The sequence below is a fragment of the Pristiophorus japonicus genome, chromosome 6 (assembly GCF_044704955.1).
Source record: "Pristiophorus japonicus isolate sPriJap1 chromosome 6, sPriJap1.hap1, whole genome shotgun sequence".
NCBI lineage: Eukaryota > Metazoa > Chordata > Chondrichthyes > Pristiophoridae > Pristiophorus > Pristiophorus japonicus.
The window spans coordinates 52,038,151-52,062,851 of record NC_091982.1 but is presented as its reverse complement, the minus strand read 5'-3'; the positions used below and the strand labels follow the sequence as shown (position 1 = coordinate 52,062,851).

Below are 24,701 nucleotides of genomic sequence, written 5' to 3'. Positions count from 1 at the left end.
AGACATCATTGATGGTACTTCTCCAGTGCTTTAAGGTGCCTTCTGTACATAGTCCGTGTCGCTGAAGCATATAAGAGGGCGGGTATCACCACTGCTCTGTAGACTATGAGCTTGGTGCTGGGTTTGAGGTCCTGGTCTTCACTCTCTTCCTCGGGCAACCGAAGGCTGCACTGACACACTGAAGGCAGTGTTGGACTTCATCATCAACATCTGCCCTTGTTGACAGTAGGCTCCCGAGGTATGGAAAATTGTCCACGTTCTCCAAAGCCCCGTCATGGATTTTGGTAATCGGGGAGCAGTGCTGTGTGGCGGGGACAGGTTGGTCTTATGGATGTTTACTGTCAGGCCCATACTCTCGTAAGCTTCGATGAAGGTGTTGACAATGGCTTGGAGTTCAGCCTCCGAGTGTGCGCAGATGCAAGCGTCGTCTGCATACTGTAATTCAATGACAGAGGATGGGACGACCTTGGATCTGGCCTGGAGGGAGGTTGAACAATTTTCCGTTTGTTCTGTAGATTAGTTTCACTCCTGCGGGAGCTTACTGAGAGTGAGATGGAGCATTGCAGCAACGAAGATCGAGAAGAGTGTTGGTGCGATGACACAGCCTTGCTTGACCCCGGTCCGTACATAAATTGGGTCTGTGGTGGATGCGTTGGTCAGGATCACGGCTTGCATGTCATTGTGAAGCAGGCAAAGGATGGTGACACACTTTTGAGGGCAGCCGAATTTGAGGAGGGCGCTCCATAATCCTTCACGGTTGACAGTGTCGAAGGCCTTTGTGAGGTCAAAGAAGGCCATGTACAAAGGTTGGTGCTGTTCCCTGCATGTCTCTTGAATTTGACGCGCAGTGAAGATCATGTCCATTATGCCCCTTAGTGGGTAGAATTTGTATTGCGACTCTGCTCTTCAGCTACTGGGAGAAGGCAACTGAGGAGGATTCTTGCGATGACATTACCGCGGCATGGAGTCGAGGACACTCTTTCTTCGACATAAGTGTCCTTGACTCCATCCCGCAACATGCTACCCGCAATCACCTAGAGAGATGGTGGAAGCAGTTAGTATTGATTCATTCAAATGCAATTTAGATAGATTTCTTTTTGAAAATAACATTTTGGGACTCAGCATATGAGTAATTTGAGGCATGATGTGTGGCGAGTGTATTAATGCTTGTGAGGAACAGGTAACTTTGGACCTATGGTTCCCAAAGCTCTCCACCATAGGGGTTGTCCTCACGTCATGTCTTGATCTGTTGCAGACTAATTGATAAAAAGAAAAAGAGAGCCATGCACTGATACAGCTCAATTCACGACCACCGGACGTCCGAAAGCACATTCCAGTTTTGAAGTGTAGTCACTGTTGTAATGTAGGAAAAGCGGCAGCCAATTTGCACACAGCAAGCTCCCACAAACAGCGATGTGATAATGACCAGATAATCTGTTTTAGTGATGTTGCCTGAGGGATGTATATTGGCCAGGACACTGGAGAGAACTTCCCTGCTCTTCTTTGAAATAATGCCATCGGGTCTTTTATGTTCACCTGAGAGGGCAGATGGGTCCTCAGTTTGACATCTCATCCAAAAGACGGCACCTGCAACTCTCTCTCAGCCTAGATTTTGGGGCTCAAGTCTCTGGAGTGGGATTATGAACTCACAACCCTCTGACTCAGAGGCGAGAGTGATACCCACTGAGCCACGGCTGACACATGTCGAAGCATCCTCATTCCTACGACTGTGTACACATGTGCGATACTGCCGAACCCGCATTTACAGCATTTACTGTTTTTATTCCAGATTCCAGCATCCGTGGCATTTTGCTTTTGTATACTAATTGAGGGTGGGGGAAATGAAGGAAAGATCTTGAGTAGCAGGTGTGGTGGGGACGTACCGTGGGAGTGTAACTGTTGTGGTCACTTCTGGGTATGTGATGATCTAGTTGGTCTGTTGAAAGTCTAAAAATCAGTTCTTTTTGAATAAACTATTAATTGTAAATTAATAATTAATTCATTAATTATGAAGCAGAAAAGTGCTTCACGTTTTCTTAGGGGTCATGTCCCAACCCCCAGAGATTTATCAACAAAGATGTGTCATCAATATCTGGACATTCTTGCTATTGAGAGAGTGCAGCGAAGGTTCACCAGACTGATTCCCGGGATGGCAAGACTTACATATGAAGAAAGACTGGATCGACTAGGCTTATAGTCACTGGAATTTAGAAGAATGAGAGGTGATCTCATAGAAACATATAAAATTCTGACGGGACTGGACAGGTTAGATGGCGGAAGAATGTTCCTGATGTTGGGGAAGTCCAGAACCAGGGGTCACAGTCTAAGGATAAGGGGTAAGCCATTTACGACCGAGATGAGGAGAAACTTCTTCACTCAGAGTTGTGAACCTGTGGAATTCACTACCACAGAAAGTTGTTGAGACCAGTTCGTTCGGTATATTCAAAAGGGAGTTAAATGGGGCCCTTACGTCTAAAGGGATCAAGGGGTATGGAGAGAAAGCAGAAAAGGGGTACGGAGAGAAAGCAGAAAAGGGGTACTGAGGTGAATGATCAGCCATGATCTTATTGAATGTTGGTGCAGGCTCAAAGGGCCGAATGGCCTACTCGTGCACCTATTTTCTATGTTTCTATTCCCCCTGCCCCTTTCGGGTTTTCACAAGATTGTGTTTTTATGCATCCCATAATGTTGGGGATATCAGCAACTTTAGTTACAAAGCTATTTATTTGTACATGTCACGGTTGTAGTTATTTATTTTGCGAACCTTTGGCTAGTTTTGCAGATTACCATGTCTGCAGCGATGACACCTGCTCACAGACTGTCGATTTCACCTCACTGGAAATCCCACCGGGGCATTCCCTGCAGGGGAAGTCCATCTTTTAATTTCATTCCATTCAATTCAAACCGAACGTTGCACCAAGCAGTTTCTCCAGAGAGAGAGAGAGGAGTTCCAGGCATGCAGTGTCAATCAGAAGTAACATTGTAACCCAGCACAAGACATGTAAACAACTGGTTACATCTGAAGCTGAAACACAATGTAGCAGGTCAGGTAGCAATTTTCTCAAATCAAGTGAAATACCAAACGCTCTTTCAAACTCGGATATTTACGGCATTTTCTAAACACAAACAAAATTGCCGACAACTTTCAAGCCCTCCACCACTTTAAGGAACGGCCCCTTCAATGGTCACAGGAGACCTTTTGTGACGTCTCTCCAATTTGAAACATGTCATTCGGGTGCTGCCATTGGCCCGAGCCGGGTCTTTTTAGTAAAGCCGGTTGGGATTGGTTCTTTTTAATTTCCCGGCATTCGATCATCAACAAGTGTCGATTCAGACGTCAAACGGAAAGGCAGCAAATGTTCCGGCTGAAAGAAGCAATGACTGCAGACTGTGAGTTACACTAACATTTCCCCCATTGCTCAGTGTGCGTGTGTTACAGTAACATTCCCCGATTGCTCAGTGAGTTATAGTAACATTTCCCCATTGCTCAGTGTGTGTTAGAGTAACATTTCCCCCATTGCTCAGTGAGTTACAGTAACATTTCCCCATTGCTCAGTGTGTGTTAGAGTAACATTTCCCCCATTGCTCAGTGAGTTACAGTAACATTCCCCATTGCTCAGTGAATTACAGTAACATTTCCACCATTGCTCAGTGTGTGTTAGAGTAACATTTCCCCCATTGCTCAGTGAGTTATAGTAACATTTCCCCATTGCTCAGTGTGTGTTAGAGTAACATTTCCCCCATTGCTCAGTGAGTTACAGTAACATTTCCCCATTGCTCAGTGAGTTACAGTAACATTTCCCCATTGCTCAGTGAGTTACAGTAACATTTTCCCGTTGCTTATTGTGTGTTACAGTAATATTTCCCCCATTGCTCAGTGAGTTACAGTAACATTTCCACCATTGCTCAGTGTGTTACAGTAACATTTCCCCCATTGCTCAGAGTTACAGTAACATTTCCCCCATTCCTGAGTTACAGTAACATTTTCCCATTGCTCAGTGTGTTACAGTAACATTTCCCCCATTGCTCAGTGAGTAACAGTAACATTTCTCCATTGCTCAGTGTGAATTACAGTAACATTTTCCCCATTGCTCAGTGTGAGTTACAGTAACATTTCCCCATAGCTCAGTGTGTTACAGTAACATTCCCCCATTGCTCAGTGTGTTACAGTAACATTTCCCCCATTGCTCAGTGAGTTACAGTAACGTTTTCCCATTGCTCAGTGAGTTACAGTAACATTTCCCCATTGCTCAGAGTTATCGAAACATTTCACCATTGCTCAGTGTGTGTGTTACAGTAACATTTTCCCATTGCTCAGTGTGTTACAGTAACATTTCCCACATTGCTCAGTGTGTTACAATAACATTTCCCCCATTGCTCAGTGAGTTACAGTAACATTTCCGCATTGCTCAGTGAGTTACAGTAACATTTCCCCCATTGCTCAGTGTGAGTTACAGTAACATTTCCCCATTGCTCAGTGTGAATTACAGTAACATTTCCCCATTGCTCAGTGAGTTACAGTAACATTTCCCCCATTGCTCATTGTGTTACAGTAACATTTCCCCCATTGCTCAGTGAGTTACAGTAACATTTCCCCCATTGCTCAGTGAGTTACAGTAACATTTCCCCCATTGCTCAGTGTGTTACAGTAACATTCCCCCATTGCTCAGTGAGTTACAGTAACGTTTTCCCATTGCTCAGTGAGTTACAGTAACATTTCCCCCATTCCTCTGAGTTACAGAAACATTTCCCCATTGCTCAGTGTGTGTGTTACAGTAACATTTTCCCATTGCTCAGTGTGTTACAGTAACATTTCCCCCATTCCTCTGAGTTACAGTAACATTTCCCACATTGCTCAGTGTGTTACAATAACATTTCCCCCATTGCTCGTGAGTTACAGTAACATTTCCCCATTGCTCAGTGTGAGTTACAGTAACATTTCCCCCATTGCTCAGTGTGAGTTACAGTAACATTTCCCCATTGCTCAGTGTGAATTACAGTAAAATTTCCCCCATTGCTCAGTGAGTTACAGTAACATTTCCCCCATTGCTCATTGTGTTACAGTAACATTTCCCCCATTGCTCAGTGATTACAGTAACATTTCCCCCATTGCTCAGTGTGTTACAGTAACATTTCCCCCATTGCTCAGTGATTACAGTAACATTTCCCCATTGCTCAGTGTGTGTGTTACAGTAACATTTCCCCCATTGCTCAGTGTGAGTTACAGTAACATTTTCCCATTGCTCAGTATGTTACAGTAACATTTCCCCCATTGCTCAGTGTGAGTTACAGTAACATTTCCCCATTGCTCAGTATGTTACAGTAACATTTCCCCCATTGCTCAGTGAGTTACAGTAACATTTCCCCCATTGCTCAGTGAGTTACGGTAACATTTCCCCATTGCTCAGCGTGTTAGATTACCATTTCCACATTGCTCAGTGTGAGTTACAGTAACATTTCCCCCATTGCTCAGTGTGTTACAGTAACATTTCCCCCATTGCTCAGTGAGTTACAGTAACATTTCCCCCATTACTCATTGTGTTACAGTAACATTTCCCCCATTGCTCAGTGAGTTACAGTAACATTTCCCCCATTGCTCAGTGAGTTACAGTAACATTTCCCCCATTGCTCAGTGTGTTACAGTAACATTCCCCCATTGCTCAGTGTGTTACAGTAACATTTCCCCCATTGCTCAGTGAGTTATAGTAACGTTTTCCCATTGCTCAGTGAGTTACAGTAACATTTCCCCCATTCCTCTGAGTTACAGAAACATTTCCCCATTGCTCAGTGTGTGTGTTACAGTAACATTTTCCCATTGCTCAGTGTGTTACAGTAACATTTCCCCCATTGCTCAGTGAGTTACAGTAACGTTTTTCCATTGCTCAGTGAGTTACAGTAACATTTCCCCAATTCCTCTGAGTTACAGAAACATTTCCCCTTTGCTCAGTGTGTGTTACAGTAACATTTCCCCCATTCCTCTGGGTTACAGAAACATCTCCCCATTGCTCAGTGTGTGTGTCACAGTAACATTTCCCCATTGCTCAGTGTGAGTTACAGTAACATTTCCCCCATTGCTCAGTGTGAGTTACAGTAACATTTCCCCATTGCTCAGTGTGAATTGCAGTAAAATTTCCCCCATTGCTCAGTGAGTTACAGTAACATTTCCCCCATTGCTCAGTGTGTTACAGTAACATTCCCCCATTGCTCAGTGTGTTACAGTAACATTTCCCCCATTGCTCAGTGAGTTACTGTAACGTTTTCCCATTCCTCTGAGTTACTGAAATATTTCCCCATTGCTCAGTGTGTGTGTTACAGTAACATTTCCCACATTGCTCAGTGTGAGTTACAATAACATTTCCCCCATTGCTCAGTGAGTTACAGTAACATTTCCCCATTGCTCAGTGTGAGTTACAGTAACATTTCCCCCATTGCTCAGTGTGAGTTACAGTAACATTTCCCCATTGCTCAGTGTGAATTACAGTAAAATTTCCCCCATTGCTCAGTGAGTTACAGTAACATTTCCCCCATTGCTCATTGTGTTACAGTAACATTTCCCGCATTGCTCAGTGATTACAGTAACACTTCCCCCATTGCTCAGTGTGTTACAGTAACATTTGCCCATTGCTCAGTGTGTGTGTTACAGTAACATTTCCCCCATTGCTCAGTGAGTTACAGTAACGTTTTCCCATTACTCAGTGAGTTACAGTAACATTTCCCCCATTCCTCTGAGTTACAGAAACATTTCCCCCATTGCTCAGTGTCTGTGTTACAGTAACCTTTCCCCCATTGCTCAGTGAGTTACAGTAACATTTCCCCCATTGCTCAGTGTGTTACAGTAACATTTCCCCCATTGCTCAATGAGTTGCAGTAACATTTCCCCCATTGCTCAGTGTGAGTTACAGTAACATTTCCCCCATTGCTCAGTGAGTTACAGTAACATTTCCCCCATTGCTCAGTGTGTTACAGTAACATTTCCCCCATTGCTCAGTGAGTTACAGTAACGTTTTCCCATTGCTCAGTGAGTTACAGTAACATTTCCCCAATTCCTCTGAGTTACAGAAACATTTCCCCTTTGCTCAGCGTGTGTCACAGTAACATTTTCCCATTGCTCAGTGTGTTACAGTAACATTTCCCCCATTGCTCAGTGTGAGTTACAGTAACATTTCCCCATTGCTCAGTGTGAATTACAGTAACATTTCCCCCATTGCTCAGAGTTACAGTAACATTTCCCCCATTGCTCATTGTGTTACAGTAACATTTCCCCCATTGCTCAGTGAGTTACAGTAACATTTCCCCCATTGCTCAGTGTGTTACAGTAACATTTACCCCATTGCTCAGTGTGTCACAGCAACATTTCCCCTATTGCTCAGAGTTACAGTAACATTTCCCCATTGCTCAGTGAGTTACAGTAACATTTCCCCCATTGCTCTGAGTTACAGTAACAATTCCCCATTGCTCAGTGTGTTACAGTAACATTTCCCCATTGCTCAGTGTGTTACAGTAACATTTCCCCCATTGCTCAGTGTGTCACAGCAACATTTCCCCCATTTCTCTGAGTTACAGTAACATTTCCCACATTGCTCAGTGTGTTACAGTAACATTTCCCCCATTGCTCAGTGTGTTACAGTAACATTTACCCCATTGCTCAGTGTGTCACAGCAACATTTCCCCTATTGCTCAGAGTTACAGTAACATTTCCCCATTGCTCAGTGAGTTACAGTAACATTTCCCCCATTGCTCTGAGTTACAGTAACAATTCCCCATTGCTCAGTGTGTTACAGTAACATTTCCCCATTGCTCAGTGTGTTACAGTAACATTTCCCCCATTGCTCAGTGTGTCACAGCAACATTTCCCCCATTTCTCTGAGTTACAGTAACATTTCCCACATTGCTCAGTGAGTTACAGTAACATTTCCCCCATTGCTCAGTGTGTTACAGTAACATTTACCCCATTGCTCAGTGTGTCACAGCAACATTTCCCCTATTGCTCAGAGTTACAGTAACATTTCCCCATTGCTCAGTGAGTTACAGTAACATTTCCCCCATTGCTCTGAGTTACAGTAACAATTCCCCATTGCTCAGTGTGTTACAGTAACATTTCCCCATTGCTCAGTGTGTTACAGTAACATTTCCCCCATTGCTCAGTGTGTCACAGCAACATTTCCCCCATTTCTCTGAGTTACAGTAACATTTCCCACATTGCTCAGTGTGTGTTACAGTAACATTTCCCCATTGCTCAGTGAGTTACAGTAACATTTCCCCATTGCTTAGTGTGAGTTACAGTAACATTTCCCCCATTGCTCAGTGTGTTACAGTAACATTTCCCCCATTGCTCAGTGAGTTACAGTAACATTTCCCCATTGCTCAGTGAGTTACAGTAACATTTCCCCCATTGCTCAGTGTGAGTTACAGTAACATTTCCCCATTGCTCAGTGTGAATTACAGTAACATTTCCCCCATTGATCAGTGAGTTACAGTAACATTTCCCCCATTGCTCAGTGTGTTACAGTAACATTTCCCCCATTGCTCAGTGTTACAGTAACATTTCCCCATTGCTCAGTGTGTTACAGTAACATTTCCCCATTGCTCAGTGTGTTACAGTAACATTTCCCGCATTGCTCAGTGATTTACAGTAACATTTCCCCCATTCCTCTGAGTTACAGTAACATTTCCCCCATTGCTCAGTGTCTGTGTTACAGTAACATTTCCCCCATTCCTCTGAGTTACAGTAACATTTCCCCATTGCTCAGTGAGTTATCGTAACATTTCCCCCATTCCTCGGAGTTACCGTAACATTTCCCCCATTGCTCAGTAGGTTACAGTAACATTTCCCCCATTGCTCAGTGTGTTAGAGTAACATTTCCCCATTGCTCAGTGTGAGTTAGAATAACATTTCCCCATTGCTCAGTGTGTTACAGTAACATTTCCCCCATTGCTCAGTGTGTTACAGTAACATTTCCCCCATTGCTCAGTGTGTTACAGTAACATTTCCCCCATTGCTCAGCGAGTTACAGTAATATTTCCCCCATTGCTCAATGTGAGTTACAGTAACATTTCCCCCATTGCTCAATGAGTTACAATAACGTTTTCCCATTGCTCAGTGAGTTACAGTAACATTTCCCCCATTCCTCTGAGTTACAGAAACATTTCCCCATTGCTCAGTGTGTGTGTTACAGTAACATTTCCCCATTGCTGAGTGTGTTACAGTAACATTTCCCCCATTCCTCAGTGAGTTACGTTCACATTTTCCCATTGTGTCAGTGTGTTACAGTAACATTTCCCCCGTTGCTCAGTGAGTTACAGTAACATTTCCCCCATTGCTCAGTGAGTTACAGTAACATTTACCACATTGCTCAGTCAGTTACAGTAACATTTCCCCATTGCTCAGTGTGAGTTAGAGTAACATATCCCCATTGCTCAGTATATTAGAGTAACATTTCCCCCATTGCTCAGTGTGTGTGTTACAGTAACATTTCCCCATTGCTGAGTGTGTTACAGTAACATTTCCCCCATTCCTCAGTGAGTTACGTTCCCATTTTCCCATTGTGTCAGTGTGTTACAGTAACATTTCCCCCATTGCTCAGTGAGTTACAGTAACATTTCCCCCATTGCTCAGTGAGTTACAGTAACATTTCCCCCATTGCTCAGTGAGTTACAGTAACATTTACCACATTGCTCAGTCAGTTACAGTAACATTTCCCCATTGCTCAGTGTGAGTTAGAGTAACATATCCCCATTGCTCAGTATGTGACAGTAACATTTCCCCCATTGCTCAGTGTGTTACAGTAACATTTCCCCCGTTGCTCAGTGTGTTACAGTAACATTTCCCCCGTTGCTCAGTGTGTTACTGTAACATTTCCCCCATTGCTCAGTGAGTTGCAGTAACATTTCCCCCATTGCTCAGTGAGTTACAGTAACATTTATCCCATTCCTCTGAGTTACAGTAACATTTCCTCATTGCTCAGTGTGTGTTACAGTAACATTTCCCCCATTGCTCAGTAGGTTACGGTAACATTTCCCCCATTGCTCAGTGAGTTTCAGTAACATTTCCCCCATTCCTCTGAGTTATAGTAACATTTCCCCATTGCTCAGTGTGTGTTACAGTAACATTTTCTCATTGCTCAGTATGTTAGAGTAACATTTCCCCCATTGCTCTGAGTTACAATAACATTTCCCTCATTCCTCTCAGTTACAGTAACATTTCCCCATTGCTCAGTGAGTTACAGTAACATTTCCCACATTGCTCATTGTGTGTTACAGTAACATTTCCCCCATTGCTCAGTGTGTGTGTTACAGTAACATTACCCCCATTGCTCATTGTGTGTTGCAGTAACATTTCTCCCATTGCTCAGTGTGTTACAGTAACATTTCCCCCATTGCTCTGAGTTACAGTAACATTTCCCTCATTCCTCTGAGTTACAGTAACATTTCCCCATTGCTCAGTGAGTTACAGTAACATTTCCCCATTGCTCAGTGAGTTACAGTAACATTTCCCCATTGCTCAGTGAGTTACAGTAACATTTCCCACATTGCTCATTGTGTGTTACAGTAACATTTCCCCCATTGCTCAGTGTGTGTGTTACATAACATTACCCCTATTGCTCATTGTGTGTTACAGTAACATTTCCCCTATTGCTCAGTGTTACAGTAACATTTCCCCCATTGCTCAGTGTGTTACAGTAACATTTCCCCATTGCTCAGTGTGAGTTACAGTAACATTTCCCCCGTTGCTCAGTGTGTTACAGTAACATTTCCCCCATTGCTCAGTGAGTTGCAGTAACATTTCCCCCATTGCTCAGTGAGTTACAGTAACATTTCCCCCATTGCTCAGTGTGTTACAGTAATATTTCCACCGTTGGTCAGTGTGTTACAGTAACATTTCCCCATTGCTCAGTGTGAGTTAGAGTAACATATCCCCATTGCTCAGTATGTGACAGTAACATTTCCCCCATTGCTCAGTGTGTTACAGTAACATTTCCCCCGTTGCTCAGTGTGTTACAGTAACATTTCCCCCGTTGCTCAGTGTGTTACTGTAACATTTCTCCCATTGATCAGTGTGTTACAGTAACATTTCCCCCGTTGCTCAGTGTGTTACAGTAACATTTCCCCCATTGCTCAGTGAGTTGCAGTAACATTTCCCCCATTGCTCAGTGAGTTACAGTAACATTTATCCCATTCCTCTGAGTTACAGTAACATTTCCTCATTGCTCAGTGTGTGTTACAGTAACATTTCCCCCATTGCTCAGTAGGTTACGGTAACATTTCCCCCATTGCTCAGTGAGTTTCAGTAACATTTCCCCCATTCCTCTGAGTTATAGTAACATTTCCCCATTGCTCAGTGTGTGTTACAGTAACATTTTCCCATTGCTCAGTATGTTAGAGTAACATTTCCCCCATTGCTCTGAGTTACAATAACATTTCCCTCATTCCTCTCAGTTACAGTAACATTTCCCCATTGCTCAGTGAGTTACAGTAACATTTCCCACATTGCTCATTGTGTGTTACAGTAACATTTCCCCCATTGCTCAGTGTGTGTGTTACAGTAACATTACCCCCATTGCTCATTGTGTGTTGCAGTAACATTTCTCCCATTGCTCAGTGTGTTACAGTAACATTTCCCCCATTGCTCTGAGTTACAGTAACATTTCCCTCATTCCTCTGAGTTACAGTAACATTTCCCCATTGCTCAGTGAGTTACAGTAACATTTCCCCATTGCTCAGTGAGTTACAGTAACATTTCCCACATTGCTCATTGTGTGTTACAGTAACATTTCCCCCATTGCTCAGTGTGTGTGTTACAGTAACATTACCCCTATTGCTCATTGTGTGTTACAGTAACATTTCCCCTATTGCTCAGTGTTACAGTAACATTTCCCCCATTGCTCAGTGTGTTACAGTAACATTTCCCCATTGCTCAGTGTGAGTTACAGTAACATTTCCCCCGTTGCTCAGTGTGTTACAGTAACATTTCCCCCATTGCTCAGTGAGTTGCAGTAACATTTCCCCCATTGCTCAGTGAGTTACAGTAACATTTCCCCCATTGCTCAGTGTGTTACAGTAACATTTCCCCTATTGCTCAGTGTTACAGTAACATTTCCCCCATTGCTCAGTGTGTTACAGTAACATTTCCCCATTGCTCAGTGTGAGTTACAGTAACATTTCCCCCGTTGCTCAGTGTGTTACAGTAACATTTCCCCCATTGCTCAGTGAGTTGCAGTAACATTTCCCCCATTGCTCAGTGAGTTACAGTAACATTTCCCCCATTGCTCAGTGTGTTACAGTAACATTTCCACCGTTGGTCAGTGTGTTACAGTAACATTTCCCCCGTTGCTCAGTGTGTTACAGTAACATTTCCCCCATTGCTCAGTGAGTTGCAGTAACATTTCCCCCATTGCTCAGTGAGTTACAGTAACATTTCCCCCATTGCTCAGTGTGTTACAGTAACATTTCCACCGTTGGTCAGTGTGTTACAGTAACATTTCCCCCGTTGCTCAGTGTGTTACAGTAACATTTCCCCCATTGCTCAGTGAGTTGCAGTAACATTTCCCCCATTGCTCAGTGAGTTACAGTAACATTTCCCCCATTGCTCAGTGAGTTACACTAACATTTCCCCATTGCTCAGTGTGCGTGTGTTACAGTAACATTCCCCGATTGCTCAGTGAGTTACAGTAACATTTCCCCATTGCTCAGTGTGTGCTTTAGTAACATTTCCCCATTGCTCAGTGAGTTACAGTAACATTTCCCCCATTGCTCTGAGTTACAATAACATTTCCCTCATTCCTCTCAGTTACAGTAACATTTCCCCCATTGCTCAGTGAGTTACAGTAACATTTCCCCCATTGCTCAGTGAGTTACACTAACATTTCCCCATTGCTCAGTGTGCGTGTGTTACAGTAACATTCCCCGATTGCTCAGTGAGTTACAGTAACATTTCCCCATTGCTCAGTGTGTGCTTTAGTAACATTTCCCCATTGCTCAGTGAGTTACAGTAACATTTCCCCCATTGCTCTGAGTTACAATAACATTTCCCTCATTCCTCTCAGTTACAGTAACATTTCCCCATTGCTCAGTGAGTTACAGTAACATTTCCCACATTGCTCATTGTGTGTTACAGTAACATTTCCCCCATTGCTCAGTGTGTGTGTTACAGTAACATTTCCCCCATTGCTCAGTGTTACAGTAACATTTCCCCCATTGCTCAGTGTGTTACAGTAACATTTCCCCCATTGCTCAGTGTGAGTTACAGTAACATTTCCCGCATTGTTCAGTGAGTTGCAGTAACATTTCCCCCATTCCTCTGAGTTACAGTAACATTTCCCCATTGCTCAGTGTGTGTTACAGTAACATTTCCCCCATTGCTCAGTAGGTTACGGTAACATTTCCCCCATTGCTCAGTGAGTTTCAGTAACATTTCCCCCATTCCTCTGAGTTACAGTAACATTTCCCTCATTCCTCTCAGTTACAGTAACATTTCCCCATTGCTCAGTGAGTTACAGTAACATTTCCCACATTGCTCATTGTGTGTTACAGTAACATTTCCCCCATTGCTCAGTGTGTGTGTTACAGTAACATTACCCCCATTCCCCATTGTGTGTTACAGTAACATTTCCCCCATTGCTCAGTGTTACAGTAACATTTCCCCCATTGCTCAGTGTTACAGTAACATTTCCCCCATTGCTCAGTGAGTTACAGTAACATTTCCCCATTGCTCAGTGTGAGTTACAGTTACATTTCCCCCATTGCTCAGTGTGAGTTACAGTAACATTTCCCCATTGCTCAGTGTGAATTACCGTAACATTTCCCCCATTGCTCAGTGAGTTACAGTAACATTTCCCCCATTGCTCATTGTGTGTTACAGTACCATTTCCCGCATTGCTCAGTGAGTTACAGTAACATTTCCCCATTGCTCAGTGTGTTACAGTAACATTTCCCCCATTGCTCAGTGTGTTACAGTCACATTTCCCCCATTGCTCAGTGAGTTACAGTAACATTTCCCCCATTGCTCAGTAGGTTACAGTAACATTTCCCCCATTGCTCTGAGTTTCAGTAATATTTCCCCATTGCTCAGTGTGTGTGTTACATTAACATTTTCCCATTGCTTTGTATGTTAGAGTAACATTACCCCCATTGCTCATTGTGTGTTACAGTAACATTTCCCCCATTGCTCAGTGAGTTACAGTAACATTTCCCCCATTCCTCTGTGTGTTACAGTAACATTTCCCCCGTTGCTCAGTATGTTACAGTAACATTTCCCCCATTGCTCAGAGTGAGTTACAGTAACATTTCCCCCATTGCTCAGTGTATTACAGTAACATTTCCCCCATTGCTCAGTGAGTTACAGTAACATTTCCCCCATTGCTCAGTAGGTTACAGTAACATTTCCCCCATTGCTCTGAGTTTCAGTAACATTTCCCCCATTCCTCTGAGTTACAGTAACATTTCCCCATTGCTCAGTGTGTGTTACAGTCACATTTTCCCATTGCTCAGTATGTTAGAGTAACATTTCCCCCATTGCTCAGTGTGTGTGCTATAGTAACATTACCCCATTGCTCATTGTGTGTTGCAGTAACATTTCCCCCATTGCTCAGTGTGTTCCAGTAACATTTCCCCCATTGCTCAGTGTGTTACAGTAACATTTCCCCCATTGCTCAGTGAGTTACAGTAACATTTCCTCCACTGCTCAGTGTGTTACAGTAATATTTCCCCATTGCTCAGTGAGTTACAGTAACATTTCCCCCATTGCTCAGTGAGTTACAGTAACATTTCCCCATTGCTCAGAGTTACAGTAACATTTCCCACATTGCTCATTGTGTGTTACAGTAACATTTCCCCCATTGCTCAGTGTGTGTGTTACAGTAACATTACCCCCATTGCTCATTGTGTGTTACAGTAACATTTCCCCCATTGCTCAGTGTGTTACAGTAACTTTTCCCCCATTGCTCAGTGTGTTACAGTAACATTTTCCCATTGCTCAGTGTGTTACAGTAACATTTCCCGCATTGCTCAGTGAGTTACAGTAACATTTCCCCCATTCCTCTGGGTTACAGAAACTTTTCCCCATTGCTCAGTGTGTGTGTCACAGTAACATTTTCCCATTGCTCAGTGTGTTACAGCAACATTTCCCCATTGCTCAGTGTGTGTGTTACAGTAACATTTCCCCATTGCTCAGTGAGTTACAGTAACATTTCCCCCATTGCTCAGTGAGTTGCAGTAACATTTCCCCATTGCTCAGTGAGTTACAGTAACATTTCCCCCATTCCTCTGAGTTACAGTAACATTTCCCCCATTGCTCAGTGTCTGTGTTACAGTAACATTTTCCCCATTCCTCTGAGTTACAGTAACATTTCCCCATTGCTCAGTGAGTTATCGTAACATTTCCGCCATTCCTCGGAGTTACCGTAACATTTCCCCCATTGCTCAGTAGGTTACAGTAACATTTCCCCCATTGCTCAGTGTGTTAGAGTAACATTTCCCCATTGCTCAGTGTGAGTTAGAATAACATTTCCCCATTGCTCAGTGTGTTACAATAACATTTCCCCCATTGCTCAGTGTGTTACAGTAACATTTCCCCCATTGCTCAGTGAGTTACAGTAATATTTCCCCCATTGCTCAGTGTGAGTTACAGTAACATTTCCCCCATTGCTCAATGAGTTACAATAACGTTTTCCCATTGCTCAGTGAGTTACAGTAACATTTCCCCCATTCCTCTGAGTTACAGAAACATTTTCCCATTGCTCAGTGTGTGTGTTACAGTAACATTTTCCCATTGCTCAGTGTGTTACAGTAACATTCCCCCATTCCTCTGAGTTACAGTAACATTTCCCCCATTGCTCATTGAGTTACAGTAACATTTCCCCCATTGCTCATTGTGTTACAGTAACATTTCCCCCATTGCTCAGTGTGTTACAGTAACATTCTACCATTGCTCAGTGTGTCACAGCAACATTTCTCCTATTGCTCAGAGTTACAGTAACATTTCCCCATTGCTCAGTGTGTGTGTTACAGTAACATTTCCCCATTGCTGAGTGTGTTACAGTAACATTTCCCGCATTCCTCAGTGAGTTACGTTCACATTTTCCCATTGTGTCAGTGTGTTACAGTAACATTTCCCCCATTGCTCAGTGAGTTACAGTAACATTTCCCCCATTGCTCAGTGTTACAGTAACATTTCCCCTATTACTCAGTGTGTGTTGCAGTAACATTTCCCCATTGCTCAGTGAATTACAGTAACATTTCCCCCATTGCTCAGTGTGTTGCAGTAACATTTCCCCATTGCTCAGTGTGTGTTACAGTAACATTTCCCCATTGCTCAGTGTGGGAGGTACAGTAACATTTCCCCATTGCTCAGTGTGAGTTACATTAACATTTCCCACATTGCTCAGTGTGTTACAGTACCATTTCCCCATTGCTCAGTGAATTACAGTAACATTTCCCCCATTGCTCAGTGTGTTACAGTAACATTTCCCCATTGCTCAGTGAATTACAGTAACATTTCCCCCATTGCTCAGTGTGTTGCAGTAACATTTCCCCATTGCTCAGTGTGAGTTACAGTAACATTTTCCCCATTGCTCAGTGTGAGTTAGAGTAACATATCCCCATTGCTCAGTATGTGACAGTAACATTTCCCCCATTGCTCAGTGTGTTACAGTAACATTTCCCCGTTGCTCAGTGTGTTACAGTAACATTTCCCCCGTTGCTCAGTGTGTTACTGTAACATTTCTCCCATTGATCAGTGTGTTACAGTAACATTTCCCCCATTGCTCAGTGTGTTACAGTAACATTTCCCCCATTGCTCAGTGAGTTGCAGTAACATTTCCCCCATTGCTCAGTGAGTTACAGTAACATTTCCCCATTGCTCTGTGTGTTACAGTAACATTTCCCCCGTTGCTCAGTGTGTTACAGTAACATTTCCCCCGTTGCTCAGTGAGTTACAGTAACATTTCCCCCATTGCTCAGTGTGTTATAGTAACATTTCCCGCATTGCTCAGTGAGTTGCAGTAACATTTCCCCCATTCCTCTGAGTTACAGTAACATTTCCTCATTGCTCAGTGTGTGTTACAGTAACATTTCCCCCATTGCTCAGTAGGTTACGGTAACATTTCCCCCATTGCTCAGTGAGTTTCAGTAACATTTCCCCCATTCCTCTGAGTTACAGTAACATTTCCCCATTGCTCAGTGTGTGTTACAGTAACATTTTCCCATTGCTCAGTATGTTAGAGTAACATTTCCCCCATTGCTCAGTGTGTGTGCTATAGTAACATTTCCCCATTGCTCAGTGAGTTACAGTAACATTTCCCCCATTGCTCTGAGTTACAATAACATTTCCCTCATTCCTCTCAGTTACAGTAACATTTCCCCATTGCTCAGTGAGTTACAGTAACATTTCCCACATTGCTCATTGTGTGTGTTACAGTAACATTACCCCCATTGCTCATTGTGTGTTACAGTAACATTTCCCCCATTGCTCAGTGTTACAGTAACATTTCCCCCATTGCTCAGTGTGTTACAGTAACATTTCCCCCATTGCTCAGTGAGTTACAGTAACATTTCCCCCATTGCTCAGTGTGTTACAGTAACATTTCCACCGTTGGTCAGTGTGTTACAGTAACATTTCCCCCGTAGCTCAGTGTGTTACAGTAACATTTCCCCCATTGCTCAGTGAGTTGCAGTAACATTTCCCCCATTGCTCAGTGAGTTACAGTAACATTTCCCCCATTGCTCAGTGAGTTACACTAACATTTCCCCATTGCTCAGTGTGCGTGTGTTACAGTAACATTCCCCGATTGCTCAGTGAGTTACAGTAACATTTCCCCATTGCTCAGTGTGTGTTACAGTAACATTTTCCCATTGCTCAGTATGTTAGAGTAACATTTCCCCCATTGCTCAGTGTGTGTGCTATAGTAACATTTCCCCATTGCTCAGTGAGTTACAGTAACATTTCCCCCATTGCTCTGAGTTACAATAACATTTCCCTCATTCCTCTCAGTTACAGTAACATTTCCCCATTGCTCAGTGAGTTACAGTAACATTTCCCACATTGCTCATTGTGTGTTACAGTAACATTTCCCCCATTGCTCAGTGTTACAGTAACATTTCCCCCATTGCTCAGTGTGTTACAGTAACATTTCCCCCATTGCTCAGTGTGTTACAGTAACATTTCCCCCATTGCTCAGTGTGTTACAGTAACATTTCCCCCATTGCTCAGTGTGAGTTACAGTAACATTTCCCGCATTGCTCAGTGAGTTGCAGTAACATTTCCCCCATTCCTCTGAGTTACAGTAACATTTCCCCATTGCTCAGTGTGTGTTACAGTAACATTTCCCCCATTGCTCAGTAGGTTACGGTAACATTTCCCCCATTGCTCAGTGAGTTTCAGTAACATTTCCCCCATTCCTCTGAGTTACAGTAACATTTCCCCATTGCTCAGTGTGTGTGCTATAGTAACATTTCCCCATTGCTAAGTGAGTTACAGTAACATTTCCCCCATTGCTCTGAGTTACAGTAACATTTCCCTCATTCCTCTCAGTTACAGTAACATTTCCCCATTGCTCAGTGAGTTACAGTAACATTTCCCACATTGCTCATTGTGAGTTACAGTAACATTTTCCCCATTGCTCAGTGTGTGTGTTACAGTAACATTTCCCCATTGCTCAGTGTGAATTACCGTAACATTTCCCCCATTGCTCAGTGTTACAGTAACATTTCCCCCATTGCTCATTGTGACAGTACCATTTCCCGCATTGCTCAGTGAGTTACAGTAACATTTCCCCATTGCTCAGTGTGTTACAGTAACATTTCCCCCATTGCTCAGTGTGTTACAGTAACATTTCCCCCATTGCTCAGTGTGTCACAGTAAATTTTCCCCATTGCTCAGTGAGTTCCAGTCACATTTCCCCCATTGCTCAGTGAGTTACAGTAACATTTCCCCCATTGCTCAGTGAGTTACAGTAACATTTCCCCCATTGCTCAGTAGGTTACAGTAACATTTCCCCCATTGCTCTTGAGTTTCAGTAATATTTCCCCATTGCTCAGTGTGTGTGTTACATTAACATTTTCCCATTGCTTTGTATGTTAGAGTAACATTACCCCCATTGCTCATTGTGTGTTACAGTAACATTTCCCCCATTGCTCAGTGAGTTACAGTAACATTTCCCCCATTCCTCTGTGTGTTACAGTAACATTTCCCCCGTTGCTCAGTGTGTTACAGTAACATTTCCCCCATTGCTCAGAGTGAGTTACAGTAACATTTCCCCCATTGCTCAGTGAGTTACAGTAACATTTCCCCCATTGCTCAGTAGGTTACAGTAACATTTCCCCCATTGCTCTGAGTTTCAGTAATATTTCCCCATTGCTCAGTGTGTGTGTTACATTAACATTTTCCCATTGCTTTGTATGTTAGAGTAACATTACCCCCATTGCTCATTGTGTGTTACAGTAACATTTCCCCCATTGCTCAGTGAGTTACAGTAACATTTCCCCCATTCCTCTGTGTGTTACAGTAACATTTCCCCCGTTGCTCAGTGTGTTACAGTAACATTTCCCCCATTGCTCAGAGTGAGTTACAGTAACATTTCCCCCATTGCTCAGTGAGAGTTACAGTACCATTTCCCCATTGCTCAGTGTGTTACAGTAACATTTCCCCCATTGCTCAGTGTGTTACAGTAACATTTCCCCCATTGCTCAGTGTGTTACAGGAACATTTCCCCCATTGCTCAGTGTGAGCTACAGTAACATTCCCCCATTGCTCAGTCAGTTACAGTAACATTTCCCCCATTGCTCAGTGTGTGTTACAGTAACATTTTTCCATTGCTCAGTGAGTTACAGTAACATTTCCCCCATTGCTCAGTGTGTTACAGTAACATTTCCCCCATTGCTCAGTGAGTTACAGTAACATTTCCCCCATTGCTCAGTAGGTTACAGTAACATTTCCCCCATTGCTCTGAGTTTCAGTAATATTTCCCCATTGCTCAGTGTGTGTGTTACATTAACATTTTCCCATTGCTTTGTATGTTAGAGTAACATTACCCCCATTGCTCATTGTGTGTTACAGTAACATTTCCCCCATTGCTCAGTGAGTTACAGTAACATTTCCCCCATTCCTCTGTGTGTTACAGTAACATTTCCCCCGTTGCTCAGTGTGTTACAGTAACATTTCCCCCATTGCTCAGAGTGAGTTACAGTAACATTTCCCCCATTGCTCAGTGTGTTACAGTAACATTTCCCCCATTGCTCAGTGAGTTACAGTAACATTTCCCCCATTGCTCAGTAGGTTACAGTAACATTTCCCCCATTGCTCTGAGTTTCAGTAACATTTCCCCCATTCCTCTGAGTTACAGTAACATTTCCCCATTGCTCAGTGTGTGTTACAGTCACATTTTCCCATTGCTCAGTATGTTAGAGTAACATTTCCCCCATTGCTCAGTGTGTGTGCTATAGTAACATTACCCCATTGCTCATTGTGTGTTGCAGTAACATTTCCCCCATTGCTCAGTGTGTTCCAGTAACATTTCCCCCATTGCTCAGTGTGTTACAGTAACATTTCCCCCATTGCTCAGTGAGTTACAGTAACATTTCCTCCACTGCTCAGTGTGTTACAGTAACATTTCCCCATTGCTCAGTGAGTTACAGTAACATTTCCCCCATTGCTCAGTGAGTTACAGTAACATTTCCCCATTGCTCAGAGTTACAGTAACATTTCCCACATTGCTCATTGTGTGTTACAGTAACATTTCCCCCATTGCTCAGTGTGTGTGTTACAGTAACATTACCCCCATTGCTCATTGTGTGTTACAGTAACATTTCCCCCATTGCTCAGTGTGTTACAGTAACTTTTCCCCCATTGCTCAGTGTGTTACAGTAACATTTCCCCCATTGCTCAGTGAGTTACAGTAACATTTCCCCATTGCTCAGTGTGTTACAGTAACATTTCCCCCATTGCTCAGTGTGTCACAGTAACTTTTCCCCATTGCTCAGTCAGTTCCAGTCACATTTCCCCCATTGCTCATTGTGTGTTACAGGAACATTTCCCCCATTGCTCAGTGTGAGTTACAGTAACATTCCCCCATCGCTCAGTCAGTTACAGTAACATTTCCCCCATTGCTCAGTTTGTGTTACAGTAACATTTTCCCATTGCTCAGTGAGTTACAGTAACATTTCCCCCATTGCTCAGTGTGTCTTACAGCAACATATTCCATTGCTCAGTGTGTTACAGTAACATTTCCCCCATTGCTCAGTGAGTTACAGTAACATTTCCCCCATTGTTCAGTGAGTTACAGTAACATTTCCCCCATTGCTCAGTGAGAGTTACAGTACCATTTCCCCATTGCTCAGTGTGTTACAGTAACATTTCCCCATTGCTCAGTGTGTTACAGTAACATTTCCCCCATTGCTCAGTGTGTTACAGTAACATTTCCCCCATTGCTCAGTCAGTTCCAGTCACATTTCCCCCATTGCTCATTGTGTGTTACAGTACCATTTCCCCCATTGCTCAGTGTGTTACAGTAACATTTCCCCCATTGTTCAGTGAGTTACAGTAACATTTCCCGCATTGCTCAGTGTGTGAGGTACAGTAACATTTCCCCATTGCTCAGTGAGTTACAGTATCATTTCCCCATTGCTCAGAGTTACAGTAAGATTTCCCCCATTGCTCAGTGAGTTAAAGTAACATTTCCCCATTGCTCAGTGTGTGTGTTGCAGTAATATTTCTCCATTGCTCAGTGTGGGAGGTACAGTAACATTTCCCCATTGCTCAGTGTGTGTTACAGTAACATTTCCCCCATTGCTCAGTGTGAGTTACATTAACATTTCCCCCATTGCTCAGTGTGAGTTACATTAACATTTCCCACATTGCTCAGTGTGTTACAGTAACATTTCCCCGTTGCTCAGTGAATTACAGTAACATTTCCCCATTGCTCAGTGAATTACAGTAACATTTCCCCAATTGCTCTGTGAGTTACAGTAACATTTCCCCATTGCTCAGTGAATTACAGTAACATTTCCCCATTGCTCAGTGTTACAGTAACATTTCCCCTATTACTCAGTGTGTGTTGCAGTAACATTTCCCCTTTGCTCAGTGAATTACAGTAACATTTCCCCCATTGCTCAGTGTGTTGCAGTAACATTTCCCCATTGCTCAGTGTGTGTTACAGTAACATTTCCCCATTGCTCAGTGTGGGATGTACAGTAACATTTCCCCATTGCTCAGTGTGTGTTACAGTAACATTTCCCCCATTGCTCAGTGTGAGTTACATTAACATTTCCCACATTGCTCAGTGTGTTACAGTACCATTTCCCCATTGCTCAGTGAATTACAGTAACATTTCCCCCATTGCTCAGTGTGTTACAGTAACATTTCCCCATTGCTCAGTGAATTACAGTAACATTTCCCCCATTGCTCAGTGTGTTGCAGTAACATTTCCCCATTGCTCAGTGTGAGTTACAGTAACATTTTCCCCATTGCTCAGTGTGAGTTACAATTACATTTCCCCCATTGCTCAGTGTGTGAGTTACAGTAACATTTCCCCCTATTGCTGGGTGGGACTGCATTCTCTTGGTTTCATTCTTCACCAGCCAGTCGTAGCTCGAGAATCACCTGCCACAAGTGGGTTCTCTTCCCACTCCTGCATCATTACCTCTGGTCTCCCCCAAGGATCTATCGTTGCCCCACTCCTATTTCTCATCTCCATGCTGCCCCTTGCTGACATCATCTGGAAACACAGCGTCAGTTTCCATGTGTACGCTGATGACACCCAGCTCTACCTCACTACCACTTCTCTCGACCCCTCCTCGGTCGATAAATTGTCAGATTGCTTGCCTGAGAAAAGGTACTGATGATAGAAATTTCCTCCAATTAAATATTGGGAAGACCGAAGCCATTGTTTTCAGTCCCTGCCACAAACTCCGTTCCCTAGCCATCGACTTTATCCCTCCCCAACTTCTGTCTGAAGCTGAATTACACTCTTCGCAACCTCGGTGTCATATTTGACCCTGAAAATAGTATCTGACCACATATCTGCTGCATAACTAAGACCGCCTATTTCCACCTCTGTAACATTGCCCATCTCCGCAACTGCCTCAGCTCATCTGCAGCTAAAACCCTCGTCCATGCCTTTATTACCTCTAGACTTGACTATTCCAATGCACTCCTGGCGGGCCTCCCACATTCTACCCTCTGTAAACTTGAGGTCATCCAAAACTCGGCTGTCCGTGTCCTAACTCGCACCACGTCCTGCTCACCCATCACCCCTTGTGCTCGCTGACTTACGTTAGCTCCCGGTTAGGCCATGCCTCAATTTCAAAATTCTCATCCCTGTTTTCAAATCCCTCCATGGCCTTGCCCCTCCCTATCTCTATAATCTCCGGCCCGACAACACCCCCCGAGATATCTATGCTCCTCTAATTCTGCCCTCTTGAGTATCCCTGATTATAATCACCCAACCATTGGTGGCCGTGCCTTCTGTTGCCTTGTCCCTGAGCTCTGGAACTCCCTGCCTAAACCTCTCCACCTCTCTTTCCTCCTTTAAGACACTCCTTAAAACCGACCAAGCTTATGGTCATCTGCCCTAATTTCTCCTTGTGTGGCTCGGTGCCAAATTTTGTTTTATAACGCTCCCGCGGTGTGCCTTGGGACGTTTTACTCCGTTAAATGTGCTGATCAATGCAAGTTGTTGGGGGTGAGTTACACTAAGATTTTCATCCACTGCTCAGTTTGTGAGTTGCTATAACTATTCCTGTCCGCTTACAAGATGCGTGTTGCTCGATCTGCTGACCACTGGCTCTTTCCTTGCTGTTTAGGTGATGTCGACAGAGTTGATCAATGGTTGGCCCCCCAGTGACAGCCTTGATGCGGCCGCCGATGAAGGGACCGGCTCCCTCATTTCGGACCTCCTCCGGCAGCTCACAACCTCCTTCGCCCCGCGGACCGCCCGTCCCGACGGCGCGGACTTCGTGGCGGTGGCGGCCGTGGGTCGCTACTTGGGCGACGCCGGGCACAAGAGCGGCTCCTGCTACCTGTACGACGTGACCCTGACCGACGGCGCCTGCCGGGCCAAGTGCCACCTGGCCCCCGACCTCAACCGCCTGGTGCAGCGCGGCTGCCTGTGGGCCGGCCGCGCGGTCCGCGTCGCCGGCTGCGGCCTGGTGTACGACGAGAAGAGGCTGAACTGTTGCTTCCTGCAGATCGAGGCGCTGGAGCTGGGGCCTGCTGAACCCTCCCCCGGGCTGAGCATCCCGGGCCCGAGCTCCACGCCCCCCCGCAACCTGACTGCGTCCCAGCGAGGGAGGGACCTGCTGAAGACATTGCAGCAAGAAACACCCTTGCGAGGTGGAAAGGCCCATTATTTACCTCTGTGGAATAATACCGACCCCCATGGCAGAGAATGGAATGCCCCAAAGGCACTGCCTGCCCCAAAGACTCCGTTGGAAGGTGAGTGCAGCTTGGTGTGCTTTCACTGTGAACTTCAGATATGTGATGTTGTGGACACGGTATCCTTTATATAATCAATTAAAAAAAAGATTCTTACCATTTTGATGCTGTTGGTCTGCACTTGTGCCTGGGTTTGCAAATCCGTCCATGGTCTCGCCCCTCTCTATCTCTGTAATCTCCTCCAGCCCCACAACCAACCTTCCCCTTAAGCTGCGTGACTGTGCAACGCTCTCGAGCTCCGGCGCACCGGCTTTCAAATCGAAAAAAACACAGAGGC

The 24,701-nt window shown here is 44.1% G+C and overlaps 1 protein-coding gene across 1 annotated transcript in view; it reads left to right on the top strand.

The window, feature by feature from the left end:
* The first annotated feature begins 3,308 nt into the window (after positions 1-3,308).
* The window catches only part of radx (RPA1 related single stranded DNA binding protein), a 108,809-nt gene continuing 87,416 nt past the window's right edge, over positions 3,309-24,701 (top strand). Inside the window, exons 1-2 of the mRNA XM_070882862.1 lie at positions 3,309-3,390; positions 23,794-24,424. Coding sequence (XP_070738963.1) covers positions 23,797-24,424 — 628 coding nt within the window. The 5' untranslated portion in view covers positions 3,309-3,390; positions 23,794-23,796. The remainder of the gene's footprint in view (positions 3,391-23,793; positions 24,425-24,701) is intronic.